General features: G+C 42.9%; 1 protein-coding gene and 1 long non-coding RNA gene across 11 annotated transcripts; one reads left to right on the forward strand and one right to left on the reverse strand.

The window, feature by feature from the left end:
* Window positions 1-5242: 5242 nt before the first annotated feature.
* Window positions 5243-12311, reverse strand: ING4 (inhibitor of growth family member 4). Of its 10 annotated transcripts, XM_036457640.2 has the most exons (9): window positions 12158-12217; window positions 9188-9259; window positions 8588-8685; window positions 7325-7491; window positions 7030-7144; window positions 6757-6865; window positions 6273-6465; window positions 6008-6069; window positions 5243-5889 (listed from the first exon to the last, which is right to left on the reverse strand). In XM_036457640.2, exons 4-9 carry the CDS (start codon window positions 7451-7453, stop codon window positions 5850-5852), a joined length of 648 nt encoding a protein of 215 aa, XP_036313533.1. In that variant the 5' UTR covers window positions 7454-7491; window positions 8588-8685; window positions 9188-9259; window positions 12158-12217; the 3' UTR covers window positions 5243-5849. The 10 variants fall into 10 exon arrangements, with proteins under 10 accessions (XP_036313533.1, XP_036313528.1, XP_036313526.1 ...); XM_036457635.2 differs by lacking the exon at window positions 8588-8685 and having other exon boundaries at window positions 6757-6862; window positions 7039-7144; window positions 12158-12311; XM_036457633.2 differs by lacking the exon at window positions 8588-8685 and having other exon boundaries at window positions 7039-7144; window positions 12158-12311.
* Window positions 12312-12421: 110 nt separating this feature from the next.
* Window positions 12422-14787, forward strand: LOC123653136. Its single transcript, XR_006742777.1, has 2 exons — window positions 12422-12537; window positions 12979-14787. It is a non-coding gene; the product is annotated as an uncharacterized LOC123653136 (long non-coding RNA).
* The last annotated feature ends 33 nt before the right edge of the window (window positions 14788-14820 follow it).

Consider the following 14820-nt stretch of genomic DNA (forward strand, 5'->3'; position numbering starts at 1 on the left):
CTGATTTCACTTAGCATAATACTCTCTAGGATAGGGGTGTCAAACTCAATCAGAGAAGGGGCCAAAATCTAAAATCCAGCCTAAATCGCGGGCCGAATGGTTTACTGAACAGTCATAAACTGTCATAGTGATGGAAACGCAGTGGAGTGCAGTGATGACAGCGCGGTGGGGGCCACATTGCAAGGCCTGGTGGGACGGATTTGGCCCGCGGGCCGTGTGTTTGACACATGTGCTCTAGGACCATCCATGCTGTTGCAAAAGATAAGATTTCCTTCTTCTTTTTTTTTTTTAATTGATTTTTTACAGAGAGGAAGGGAGAGAGATAGAAAGTTAGAAACGTTGATGAGAGTCCTCGATCAGTTGCCTCTTGCACATCCTCTACTGGGGATGTGCCCACAACCAAGGTACATGCCCTTCACGGGAACTGAACCTGGGACTCTTCAGTCCGCAGGCTGACGCTCTATCCACTGAGCCAAACCCTTTTCAGCTCCTCTTTTTTCTTTTGTTAATATTTACCAGAGGATATTTTTCCCATTGCTTTTCAGAGAGGGTGAAATGAGGGAGGAAGGGACTGGGAGGGAGGAAGGAAAATATTGATGTGAGACACACCAATTGGTTGCCTCACGATGGGCCCAGACTAGGGGAGTGGGGAGTGAATTAACAACCCAGGTACATGCCCTTGACCAGGAACTGAACCTGAGACCCTTCCGTGCATGGACTGATGCTCTAATCACTTAACACCACCAACCAGGGCAAGATTCCCTTCTTTTTTACGGCCAAATATTATTACATTGTGTAAATGTGCCGCAGCTACTTTATCCACTCATCCATGGCTGGCACTTGGGCTGCTTCCAAATCTTAGCTATTGCAAATAATATTGCCGTGAACACATGGATGCATGTATATTTTCGAATTAGTGTTTCAGGTTCCTTCAGATATATTCTCAGAAGTGGAAATCACTGGATCATAAGACAGTTTCATTTTATTTTTTGAGGAAACGCCCTCTAATATCCACAGTGGCAGCACCAATTGGCATTCCCACCAACAGTAAACAAGGGTTCTCATTTCTCCACATCCTTGCCAACACTTGTTGTTTGTTGATTTATTTTTTTATTTTTTTAAAATATGTTTTATTGATTTTGTACAGAGAGGAAGGGAGAGAGATAGAGTTAGAATCATCGATGAGAGTCATCGATCAGCTGTCTCTTGCACACCCCCTACTGGGGATATGCCCACAACCAAGGTACATGCCCTTGACAAGAATCGAACCCGGGACCTTCCAGTCCCCAAGCCGACACTCTATCCATTGAGCCAAACCGGTTTCGACTGTTTGTTGATTTATTGATGACAGCCATTTGACAGGTGTGAGGTGATATCTCTACTGTTTTTCATTTGTATTTATTGATTATTAGTGACATTGAGCATTTTTTCATATGTCTATTGGCCATCTGTATGTCCCCTTATTGGTGCATATGTTCTCCATTCAGTGGGTTATCTTTTTACTTTGTTGATGGCTTCCTTTGCTATGCCAAACCTTTTTAGTTTGATGTGGTCTCATTTGCTTTTTTCTTTTGTTTCCTTTGCCCAAGGAGATATATCACAAACAATATTGCTACATGAAATGTTCAAAATTTTACTGCATCCTCCCCTACTTGGGACTGAACCCACAACCTGGGCATGTGCCCTGAGCTGGAACTGAACCAGTGACCTACCTCCTGGTGCATGGGACCACGCTCAACAAACTGAGCCACACTGGCTAGGCTCAACTATTATTATTACTTTTTAAAGTAACATGCTGTTTTGATTACTATGGCTTTGTAGTATACTTTATATGAGGTAGTGTGATTCCTCCAAGTTTGTTCTTTCTCAAGATTGCTGTTGCTGCCGAAACCGGTTTGGCTCAATGGATAGAGCGTTGGCTTGGGTCCTGAAAGGACCCGGGTTCGATTCCGGTCAAGGGCATGTACCTTGGTTGCGGGCATATCCCCAGTAGGGGGTGTGCAAGAGGCAGCTGATCGATGACTCTCTCTCATCGATGTTTCTAACTCTGTATCTCTCTCCCTTCCTCTCTGTACAAAATCAATAAAATATATTAAAAAAAAAAAAGAAAAAAAGATTGCTGTTGCTATTCGGGTTCTTTTGTGGTTTCATATTAATTTTTAGTTATGTGATATATACCATAGGTATCTTAATAGAAAGTGTGTTGACCCTATAGATTGCTTTGGGTAGTCTAAATTTTTAGTAACGTTCTTTCTACTCATGAACATGGTACATGCTTCCATATTTATTTTAATCTTCTTCAATGTCTTACAATTTTCCAAGTATAGGTCTTTTACATCCTTGGTTAAGTTTATTCCTAGTGTTTGGGTTTTGCTTTTTTTTTTTAAATATATTTTATTGATTTTTTACAGAGAGGAAGGGAGAGAGATAGAGAGCTAGAAATGTCGATGAGAGAGAAACATCGACCACTTGCCTCTTGCACACCCCCTACCGGGGATGTGCCCGCAACCAAGGTACATGCCCTTGACCGGAATCGAACCCGGGACCTTTCAGTCCACAGACTGACGCTCTATCACTGAGCCAAACCGGTTTTGGCTGGGTGTTGCTTTTTAAAAATATATATATTTTATTGATTTTTTACAGAGAGGAAGAGAGAGGGATAGAGTTAGAAACATCGCGATGAGAATCATCGACCAGCTGCCTCTTGCACACCCCCTACTGGGGATGTGCCTGAACAACCAAGGTACATACCCTTGACCAGAATCGAACCTGGGACCTTTCAGTCCGCAGGCTCTATCCACTGAACCAAACCAGTTTCAGCTGGGTGTTGCTTTTTTAATGTAATTACAAATGGGATTGTCTTCTTAGTTTTTCTTTCTGGTAGTTCATTATTGGTGTATAAAAATGCAAACAACTTCTGGATAGTTATTTTGTATTCTTCTACTTTACTGAATTCATTTCAGTTCTAGAAGTGTTTTGGTGGAATCTTTATGGTTCTCTATATATAGTATCATGTAATCTGTAAATAATGTTTTACTTCTACCTTGCCAATTTGGATGCCTTTTTTCTCTTCTTTTGTGATTTTCTGTATGCATGTTTTCCCTTTTAACCTTTATTGTTGAAAGTATCACACAGGTCCTCCTCCCACCCCACACCACCCTTAACCTCTTCCAGCCCACTCCTGTCCTTGTCTGACCACTGTAGCTAGGACTTCCAATATTAAGTTGAATGAGATTAGTGAAAGCCAACATCCCTGTCTTGCTCCTGATCTTAGTTTTTGCCCATTGAGTATGATGTTGGCTCTGGCTTTGTCATATAGGGCCTTTATTATGTTGCGGTATGTTTCCTCTATTCCCACTTTGTCAAGAGTTTATATTATAAATGGGTACAGCCAATATGGAAAACAATATGGAGTTTCCCCTCAAAATTAAATGTGAAGCTGCCATTTGACCCAATGATCCCACTTCTAGGAATATATCCTCGGAGACCTGAAACACCAATCATAAAGAATGTATGCACCTCCATGTTCATAGCAGTGCAATTTACAATAGCTAAGATCAGTTAACAGCCCCAGTGCCCATCAGTAGATGAGTGGATAAAAAAGCTTTGGTAGTCAAAACTGGTTTGGCTCAGTGGAGAGAGCGTCAGTCTGCGGGTTGAAAAGTCCTAGTTTCGATTCTGGTCAAGGGCATGTACCTTGGCTGTGGGCACATCCCCAGTGGGGGGTGAGCAGGAAGCAGCTAATTGATGTTTTTCTCTCTCATTGATGTTTCTAGCTCTCTATCCCTCTCCCTTCCTCTCTGTAAAAGATCAATAAAATATTTAAAAAAAAAGAAAAGAAAAAAAAGCTTGGTACATTTACACCATGAAATGCTAAGCAGCAGTAAAAAAGAAGCATTTACTATTTGAGACAGCATGGAGGAACCTGGAGAGTATTATGCTAAGCAAAATAAGCCAGTCAGAGAAAGACAAGTATTTCATGATCTCACTTACATGTGGAATCTAATGAACAAAATAAATAGATGAACAAAATAGATCCAGAGACAGAAGCAGGGAACAGACTGGTATCTCAGAGGGAAGAGATCAACCAAAGAACTTGTATGCACATATCAATAACCCATGAACACAGACAATAGGGTGGTGAAGGCCTGGGGAAGGGGTGGAGGCAGGTTAGAAGGGGTTAATGGGGGAGAAAGAGGGACATACATAATACTTTCAGCAATGATTTAAAAAAATAAATAAATAAAATAAAAATAAACAAGTGTGCTGGATTTTATAAAATGCATTTTCTGCATGTATTAATATAATTATTATCATGTAATTATTATCCTCCATTTTGTTTAGGTGGTATATTATGTTTATTGACTTACAGATAGTGTATGAGCCTTGCATCCCTGGAATAAATCCCACTTGATCATGGTATATTTTTTTTCCCTTTTTCTTTTTAATATATTTTATTGATTTTTTAGAGGAAGGGAGAGAGTTAGAGTCAGAAACATCAATCAGCTGCCTCCTGCACACCTCCTGCAACCCAGGTACATGCCCTTGACCAAAATTGAAGCTGGGACCCTTCAGTCTGCTGGCCTCCTACACATGCCCCACAGGGGATCCAGCTCATAACTTGGGCATGTGCCCTGAACAGGAATTGAACTGTGACCTCCTAGTTCATAGGTCGACACTCAACTCAACCACTGAGCCATGCCAGCCAGGCTATCTTATGTAGCTCTTTAAGTGCATCACCTTATTTCTTTTTCAAGGTAATCCCATTCTGGATACTATTATTATCTCTATTTTTCAGAAACCTGCTTTGAGAAACAAATTGCCCAATTAGGTAGTGAGGTCTAAATGTAAGTATAGGCAGGGTTATGGGGTGGCAGACATGGAATATACAAAACAAAGTCAGGGCCTACCTGGATAGGAACCAGAGAGGAATTCTCCAGGTAAGATATGAGCCGAAAGGAGAAACAAAGAGTAAGGGTCAGGTGCGGGGAGCTCAGTATAGGGAAGTGGTTTCCCAGTGGAAAACCCTAGTCTGAGACACACCCCACCCAGCCAGTCAGCTTTGTCCTTTCCAAGTTGAGAAGTTGTGGATTCTCATTCCCTTCTGGTTCCCTATTGTGTCTTGATTTTTTGGCATGTCATCCTCCCACCTCTTCTCCAATCCAGAAATGCAAAAGTAAGTAAATAAATAAACGCTTAGCACATATACTAAAATGGTATCTTTATAAGAAACACAGCAGGCCAATGGGTATAGCTTTTATTCACCTACCCAAGTTCCTTTACATGTGGCTTATTTGCATTCCACCTTGCCCCCTCTCCCATTCACAAGGCCAGGACAAAGCCTCTTGGCACAGAGGAAGGGGTGGCCCTTCAAGTAGGGCTTCAGCCCAGACAAGCTGGGTTAGCCCCCACCATGGAAAAAGGAAGATAACAATGAAAGTTTATATACCATAGCCCCTCACAGGGTGGGGGGAATTGGGAGGGTTGGGGGAGTGCCCCCATGCCATTGCCCCAGTCCTTAAATACAAAGCCAGGGGGGTAAAGAGGACCATCCCTTGGAAATACAGCACCTACCTCAGCATGGAGGCAAAGGACAGCGGGCAAGACCACTTCCTTCTGAAGGGGGAGGGCTGGATGAGAGCATATACCCTTAGTGGCTACGGAATTCCTCTCTACTAGGCTCTGAATGCAGCCTCAGCACCAGTAGTGGGGACAGGGGAGGAGAAAGGATGGCAACACTGCACCATTCACTTCTCCCTGAACCCTCTGGCCCAGCACAGGCATTCCTCTCCCCACTAGTCCAGGTCAGGGGATGTGGAAGAAACTATGTCAGAATTCAAAGCCCTTATCTATTTCTTCTTCCGTTCTTGGGAACAGCGTGGGCAAAACCTAAGAAACAAATAGAACATGATAGAGAAGGGGAGGGAGAAAGTGAGTGAAAGGAAGAATGCCCTCTTGCCATTCAGCATAGGGGCAGTCCAGCTCCTACCACAACTCTCTCACTCACCATTTCCCCCGAGGCTTGGTTGTCAGCCCCACACAGGCAAAGTGGAACCACTCGATGGAACACTGGAAAAGACGGAAGCAGCGGAAGTCAAGGCAGGGTGGGACAGAGGGAAAAAAGAAGCCCCCCTTCATAAATTCCTCATGAATGTTCCCCTATCCCATTCCTTCGAAGAATTCTTAGAGGTCCCAAGGCCCAAAACCCCAAACACCTTCTTCCTATCCTGATGTCCCACTATTTAACCATTTTTCCCCTCTCTTGTTTCTACCTCATGTCCCCAGAACCCGCCATCCTGAGGCAAAATTGTTCTCACATCAGGATTGTCACAGCCAATCATCTCTCCGTAGGAGACCTGGTGACAAAGGCAATAGGTGGGTTCGTTGGGATCCACAGGCATATCCAGCACATCAGAGGGGTGGACACTGCCAAAGGTCACTGAGGGCATCCCATACTCAGGACTTCTGTATGCCAAGAGGAAAAGCAAGTGTCATCTGCAGGAAGGGAAGCTACTACTTGAGGCTCAGAGGTGGTCAAAGGAGATCCTGGTGGGCAAGTGATTTGGTGCTGCTTCTCTCTGTCCAGCAGATAACAAAATGGTAAGGCGAAGAAAGAAGGGGTCTAGGACCCTGAGGAATAGATGGGAGGTCTATGGGGAGCCCTGAAGAGGACAGAGAAAGTGGCAAGGGGCAGTGCAGGGTGGGAGTAGGGCCATGGGAGAGAAGAGGATGTCATTTGGCTCCCTGATAACTCACGTGCGTACAAGTTTTAGCTTCTTCTGGGCAGCCTTGGGGGCTTCTTCATCCGAGTTTTTCCCTTTAGAACGAGCACGGGCAGCTTTCTTCTCCTTTTGAGTTCGGCCTTCTAGGGAAGAGGAGAAAGGCAAAAGGCAGGGAGACAGAAAGACAGGTTAAGTCCTCCTTCTTCCTCCTCTTTCCAACCTGGTACCCCTCCCTCCTAGCTGAAGAGCTGGCTTCTTCTCTCTCTGAATCCTCGACCCGCTTCTCAGAGCCCACCCCCCTCCTCACTCTTTTTGCCTTTGCTGGAAGAGCTGTCATAGTCACTTGACTCAATCTGCTTCTCCTTCAAATCAGCCTCAAAACGAGCCAGGTCTGTGTCCAGTCGCCGAATGTGTTTGTCCACCTGGGTGGAAAGGAAGAAATAGAGGTAAAAGGCTGGTTCCAGTGAAAGAAAACAGATTTTAGGCGAAGGCAGATTTTATGAATCTCCCAGGCCCAAAACAGATCCCAACACAGATGAAGGAGGGGTCTAGGACCCTGAGGAATAGACGGGAAGTGTGGGGAGCCATGAACAGGGCCATACCATCTCATAGGTCTGCATGGCAAGCTGCACCTTGTCGTCACCAAATTCCTTGCACTTGCCATAGGCTTCCTGGATCTGTTTGAGAAGGGCCAATTTTTCTTCGGAGCTCAGGTTGCGGGCGCTACTCATATACTCAGTGGCCAACTTGTCAATTTCAGCCTTCAGGTCTACAACAGAGAGAGGCCTGCCTGGTCACAATGGCCCGAGTAGTTAGGTGATACACACTCTTCCTCTTCTTCCTTGGACCTTTTCCATTGACCATAACCTTTGAACTAAAACGTACTGAGTGTTCATAGATACTGTGCCACGTACTCAAGTAATACAAATCGACAATATTTGTTTTAAAGGTGCCTTCAGGTGCTGCAAACTTTGCTATCAGAGTTGGAACTTAAATTATTGAAACATAATGAGGATCCTTTGCCTACTGCACTAATACAAATTATGTTTTTGTTACTGTCTGAAGATGTTTCTTTGCAGAGCTTGTTGCTGCTTCTTGAATGAATTTTTGTCTTAAAAGCCAAAATTTTAAGGTTTTTTGTCACAAAAATATGCCATGATAGCGCTAAGTGCTGTAAACAGATTGGGTTATCTGCTGCTGCTGGCTTCCAGGTCTGTGCATTTATGGCTCATCATTTAAAATGAGACATAACAATTCTTCTACTTACTGTCCACCCTTTTTTGCTCATCATTTGCAACTTGCTTATAGTTCTCATCACTTTTTTTCTGTTTGTTATCTTACATATATTGCTCCAAACATTTTAATATTGAAAGGCTGGTGATGTCCCAAGACACAGACTATAGGTATCTACTGCCTAATATTTGATAGGACTCATAAAAAAAGAAGTCAACAAAAAAGAGACAGAAGCATGACTAACAGTGCAGCAACAGAGAACAGGAAAGACTGCACACACACTATGCTTATGCCCCATTTCTTCGAGGCCTTTGGAAGAAGCTGAAGAATAATCTTGATAATCTCCAAGTGGCCTTTCTGTGCAAGAGAAAGAGTTGGAACTGTATTACAAAGAGAGCAAGCTGGTTCTCAGAATTCAGCAGGCAGTTCTTAAGGGCATATATCCAGATTTCAGATGATGTTCACCTTTTCGAGTAAACTTACCCGGAGTAACTTAAGTTACAGTTTTCGGTATTATCAGCATATTATATTCTTGAGCATGGTTTCATAAGAATGGAAGATAAGACCTATATATTCTTCAGCAGGTGTGTGGGATAGCTCCAACAGACACCTTTGACTCTGAAGAGACCAACCTGACCACTGCAGTGTAGCCTCAGGCTCCCAGTGAATGCCTCAATGCAGCCAAACTTGTTCAACTTCCAAGGAAGGCCATAGATGGTATCTAGTGCTTCTGTAAGGTTGAAGAATACAGTGTAGAGATCCTGACATTAATTGCTGCTTTTTCTTCTTTTTTCCTTTCTCTCTCTTTAAGAACTTGTGATACAGCAAAGCTCCTGTCTACCAACGTGAGTTGCAGTCTGAAGCCACACTGCATTTTGTGACAGTTACGTTAACAATGGAGTAGAAAGTTTCGCCTTCCTATAAATATATTAAACACGGAGAACAGACATGATTCTAGTGTGGGCTTTTAGTTTGTTGAATTCTTCTTGAGGAAGATATAAAGAACACAGCATCTCTGAATTCTTGAGGCATTGTTGCAATATTCCATTTATTACGGAAAGGCTGATATAGAAATGCAGATCATCATTACTCTCATTTTAAGAAATGCAAGAGAATAAAAAAGAGAGAAGCCAGGGCTCTTCAGATCAGACCAGATGACAGGGTAACACAGAACAGAAAAAGAAATAGCACATACACTCAATATTCACATGGACTCCTTACTCTGTACGTACCCTCTGTCCTTTGGTCCAGGTCTCTCATGAGCTGAAAGTTTCTCTGGAGTTCAAAGGGGAGGTTTTCAATACCTAGGAAGAAGAGGGTTAACTGAAACTCACTGGGCTTCATAGGCCTTATAGCTGTCTTGAAAGTACACAACAGTACTCAAATTCCCCTCCTTTGAACCATTGGCTCTGGGACAGCATTCATCACTCCTTCCTCAGAAGAGGCTGTGTCTGCCTCTCTCTACAACTAACCTCTCCATCTCTGCACAGCTTTTCAATCCTTTCCCCCTTCAGTGACTCTACAAATTAGCTCTTCACTTTCCCTTATTTTCAATTTCTGCCTCCAAGCTCCTTTCTCTCAATGTACAAATATCCTCCTGGTATCCTCCACTACTCATCACATACTCACTTCCAATCTGTTCTCCATATAGTAGCCAGACTGTTCCTTTAAAAAGTGCAAATCGTTTTTAAAAATATATATTTTATTGATTTTTTACAGAGAGGAAGGGAGAGATATAGAGAGATAGAAACATCGACCAGCTGCCTCTTGCATACCCCCTACTGGGGATGTGCCCGCAACTCAGGTACATGCCCTTGACCGGAATCAAACCTGAGACCTTTCAGTCCGCAGACTGACGCTCTACCACTGAGCCAAATGCAAATCTGATCAAGTCACTTACCTAATAGTAACTTTCTATAGCACGATTCCTAGTCCTGTTCTGCACTTTCTGGCCCTTGCTTACCTCACACCAGCCTTAATTCATGTCAGTCCTCCTCTGTGCTCTCTGCTCTGATCATATTGGCCTTCTCTAACTGACTGGAACTTGCCAGCAATCTTCTTGCCACTTGACTTCCTACATGCTACTCTCTGTGCCTGGAATGTACCTGGTCTTTTTCATTCCACCTCCACCATAGCTCTCAGCCTGCTAACTTCCTGTTTATTCTTCAAAATTCAGTTCAACCCTGACTCTCCCATACTCAAGTAAGTGCCTGAATTTTGCTGTCAAGTTATTCTAGCTCTATACTTTGCACTTATCCAACTATCATTAAATAATTGTGTAATTAATTTTTTTATATCTGTCTCTTCAGCCTTCCAGAAGGGTTGGGCATGCTTGTCTTCTCCTTCTTCTCTAGTGTTTAGAACTATGGTTTGCATATGAGGGTCCTCAATAAATACTTGTAGAAATGCATGAATTCTTAAGTCTCGCCTATAAAAGAAAAATCTCTTTGCATGACTATACTTCAAATTTTAAAATGCCTCCACTGCTTTAATTTATAACCTCAGATCTGCTATCACCAGTTTACTGAGATTACTTTAAGTCACCAATGACTTATGAAAGCAAATGATGTTATCAGTCCTATCCTATTTATCTACAACAGTTGGTGCCATCTTCTCTCATCTGAGTAACTTACTTCCTCTTAGGATTCTGAATCTCTTATCATATACTTACTGGTAATTCCCACACTGGTGTTCTCAAAGCCTGTCCCTTACATGTTAATGTTTTCTTGAGGTTACTCTCAAGCCTTCTCATTTTCTCACTTGTTTTTTTCTGAGTGATCTCGAGCTCATTCATTCTTATGGATACAATGATCATTCCTATACTTAAGTCTACATTGAATTAAGCATATTGCTGTTACTCCTGAATTTCATATCTTGTTGATGACATACTACCTATTTTACTTTCCAAACAGCAAATTAAGAAGTCACCTTAGATCTTTCCTTCTCTCTTAACCCTTTTACTCATTCAGTCAGTCCTGTCATATTTAACTCCTAAATATTTCTGTCACCCCCTGAGATAAGGTTCTCATCTCTGAGCTGGACTGTTATCACTAATTGATCTCCCTATTTCAAAGACTATCATGCTCCAATTGACCATTTATCAGTTGTTTTCCTTTATAAAAATCACTCCATTTAAAACAATTTGTTGGTTCCTCACTAAAGTGCAAATTTCTTAGCTTGGCTTTAAAAAGACCTTGGTAGCCCCGCCGCTTTCTCCAGTCTCACTTCCCATTCTTTCACCTTAGAGTCTTACATAGCAAACACTCTTGACCTTCCTTTTCCCTAACCTTGCCACAAACCCATCACCTTTGCTGATGCTTTTCCCAACCTGCAACTCCCATTCTCTTTCCACATGACAAAATATTCAACCTTCAAGACTCTTCTGGTAGATCACTAGCTTCTCCACTGTTACCAAGAGTCCTTTTAACATATTTTTAGTATTCCACTTGCCACATTTTTATATTTATTAGCAGAATCTGTTTCCTACTAGACTATGAGCACTTGAGGGTAAGGGGTGTCTTATTAGTTTTTTTATATCCCCAGTACCTGCCACTATGTCTGAACCATAGCAAACCCTCAATAAAGGAATCGATGAACGAATGGTTGAATGACTCCCAACACAGGCTTTGTGAAGGGGTGGGTTACATAAACGGTATAAATATAACACTAGATTTCCATTTGATGGGGATTGGATCTTTACTCCAAGAAGAGAAACCTTCCAGTTCATCATCTGACAGTGGTCACTCATAAGCCCCCATCCCCACGAGAAACCATTCCTGAGAAAGAACTAAGCGGAGGAGCCTCGAGATCTTTGTGGCTGCTCCAAATGGCAGTGAGTGATATGCTAAAACGACCAGATTTATATTCTGCAAAAAGGAAGAAAGATTCGGAATAATTTTTTGAGAAAAAAATATATACCCAGAGGTTGAAGACCCTGAAGATGGGGCCAGCAAATATTTCCTCTTCAAGCCACATGCCCCAGCCCCAACGCGCAGCCCCTCCCTCATCTTACACCAAAAGCCAGGGTTCGACCCTGCTGCCCCGCCCCCTCTTTCTTCACACCCTTCAGGATTTCTCTCCCGGAAGCCCTTCCCAATTGTGACCTTCTCACCACCGGGACCTCGGGGCCTTAGACCTCCTCGGCCCCGACCCCCGCCCCACCACTCGGTGACCCCTGACCCCCTCCTCCAGACTGCTCTTACTGTCCAGATAATGTTCCAAATACATCCCCGCGGCCATCTTGAAGCAAAACAAAGCAACTTCCGATCCACCCCGGAAGTGCCTCAAACACGACAGGCGCCGAAGCTATTATTCTTGGGTTTGGGCCCTTCCGCCCTTAAGAGGAGAACTTCCGCCCTCAGTAGCTTACCGGCCGGGACACACCAGCGCGCAGGCCGCACTCGTCCTCCAGCGTCAGTATCCCGGCCGCCCGCAGAGGCGCCTGAAGCGGCGGAGCCCGCTTCCGCCCTCACTGAGCTCGATACGCGACCGCCCGGGGCAGTCATGACGTCACCGGGATCGCCATTTTGCATCCTCAATCGAACTTTTTTCTCCCTCCAAAACGGGTGTGTGCGGTCTTGAGGTAAAACAAACGAAAACCACCCACAAAAACCTGTCTCTTGGATTATTTTCCACACATATCCCTTTTCCAGCACCTGCGGGATCATTCGTCCCTTTTGCAAAATAGAAATCTGGCGACCAGAGCTGATCCCAGCGGAGTCAGAACTTCCTCTAAGGTTGCTAGTTTTTTAAGGAAGTCGGGGAGGCAAATTGAGAGTTACGAGGTCAAAACATCGGCATTTGTGTTCACTCACACGAATTCCAACTCGCCAGGATTTTTTTTTTAACATGGAAAAAGTAGATTGCATATCAACTTTGCTTATACATACAAGTCTATAATCCTCACAATAAATCTATCATTATCGACACTTCTTTTGTCAGGATTCTTGTCTATTTTACATTCAAATACATTCTCACATAAAATGACCTTCCCCTTTTGCTTTTGTCTCCCTTTTTATTCGAGTTTATGTATGATGTAAACTAGCACCAGGATTCTGAAAAGATTGGAACATGGAGCTGTCACAACTGGGCCAATTAGACGCCAGCTATCACCCTACTCAACTACAGTACAGTTAAAACTATGCTTTTCATCAGCATGGAAAGCAATCGGGCTGCCACCACATTAGTGAAACAGAACTCAAAATCCATAACCTAATGGTGACATAAGACAATATTTTGGAGATCAATGTCACTCCTAACTCATACATTCTTGAGGATTATCAATGTTACATAGTAGGTTTTTAATGAAACAGGTTTTCAACCACATAATTTAGACCAAAATATGTGAAAAAGTATAAGGTGAAACCCCACATTCTCTACTGAGCATGCAGTAAGACGTGGCAACTGAACCTAGACTTCACTCTGAAGCGTCATGCCCCTGGACAAGTAATTTAAATTGTGCCTATTTCCTTTCTTATGAGAACAACAGTACCCACTTCATAGAGCATTATCATTTTTTAAAAAGTAGATTCTGGTTCTAATACCTGTGATGAAGGTAGGGCTACAGAGGTCTTTTCAACTGGTGAGAGCTGGGGCTGGGGAAGCAGTTAATACTCAGGAAGCTAACAAGTACTGGCATATTTGATCCTGTGATATGCATTATGTCACACCACAGATGGAGACTAGCTTGGATACCCACACAAAAGACTGAACCATAAATCAAGTGGGTCAGTTTCATTGAGTATCTCACACCATTGAGTAATGAGCACCATTGTCCAGCAGTCCCAAAGGATAGCAATGTTATCAGGTGTGGGAACTTTTTCACACTTTCAGTGCTTAAAGGTTTTTTGTTGGTTTTTAAATCTGCACTCAAGGATATTTTTCCGTTTTTTGTTTGTTTTTTTAAGAGTGGGATGGGGCGAGCCATAAACTATGTGAGAGACATTGGTTGCTTCCCACACTTGCCCCAACTGGGGATGGAGCCTGCAACTGAGGTATATGCCCTTTTTTGGAATCGAACCTGTGACCCTTCAGCCCGCAGGCCAACTTTGCTCACTGAGCCAAACTGGCTAGGGCTTAAAGGTTTTTTGTTTAATTCTCAGAAAGGAATCTTGGAGATAGTCTAGTCCAATCCCTTCATTTAACAGCTGAAGATGGATCTTGGCCAACACTGGTTGATGGAAGAGCCAGGGCCAATGTCCAGGTTTTCTGACCATCAGAAAACTGTCCTGCAATGTTATTCAATCCCAGTTATGGTTCCCACCACAGGAAACCTATGATTTTAGGTGCCATAGCATAATGAAGATACATGTATATAGACACATGCCAAGTGGAATTAGCACTGAGCCCACTGATGTTCAGGCAGGAGTACAAGGTCCTTTCCAGAGGCCATGCTTGCTATTCTTTGACAAGCTTAGTGGTCTTAACACAACTGAAACCTTGCTGTTACATATTTAGGCAATGCAGTCCCCGTAAGATTTGTATGTAGAAAATCTCAACCAAGATTTCACTTCAGAAATATCAAAGCTAGACCCATCTGTGGCTGGGGATAGTCTCATCACACGGCATTCGTTCTTCACATATAGAAACTCTAGTGTAAACTCTTAGTCCTGGCCTTTAACATCTCTTCAAATAGCTTTTCCCGTGCTCACTCACATCAGTAGCTCCACTGCCTCTGATCCTTTTACATGGATTTATTTCTTTCTATACAAGGCTCTAAAAACACCCCTTGGTTTGTACATAAGTTTTTTCTTCATTTTAAATTGCTTTATAACAACTGGTTTCCTGACTTTTTTTTTTCAATTTTCTTTTCTCTGAAATCTGCCATGATTGGGGGGGGAGGGAAAAAAAAAAGGATAAAGAAAAA

The sequence above is a fragment of the Pipistrellus kuhlii genome, unplaced genomic scaffold, assembly GCF_014108245.1.
Source record: "Pipistrellus kuhlii isolate mPipKuh1 unplaced genomic scaffold, mPipKuh1.p scaffold_m20_p_3, whole genome shotgun sequence".
Taxonomy (NCBI): Eukaryota; Metazoa; Chordata; class Mammalia; order Chiroptera; family Vespertilionidae; genus Pipistrellus; species Pipistrellus kuhlii.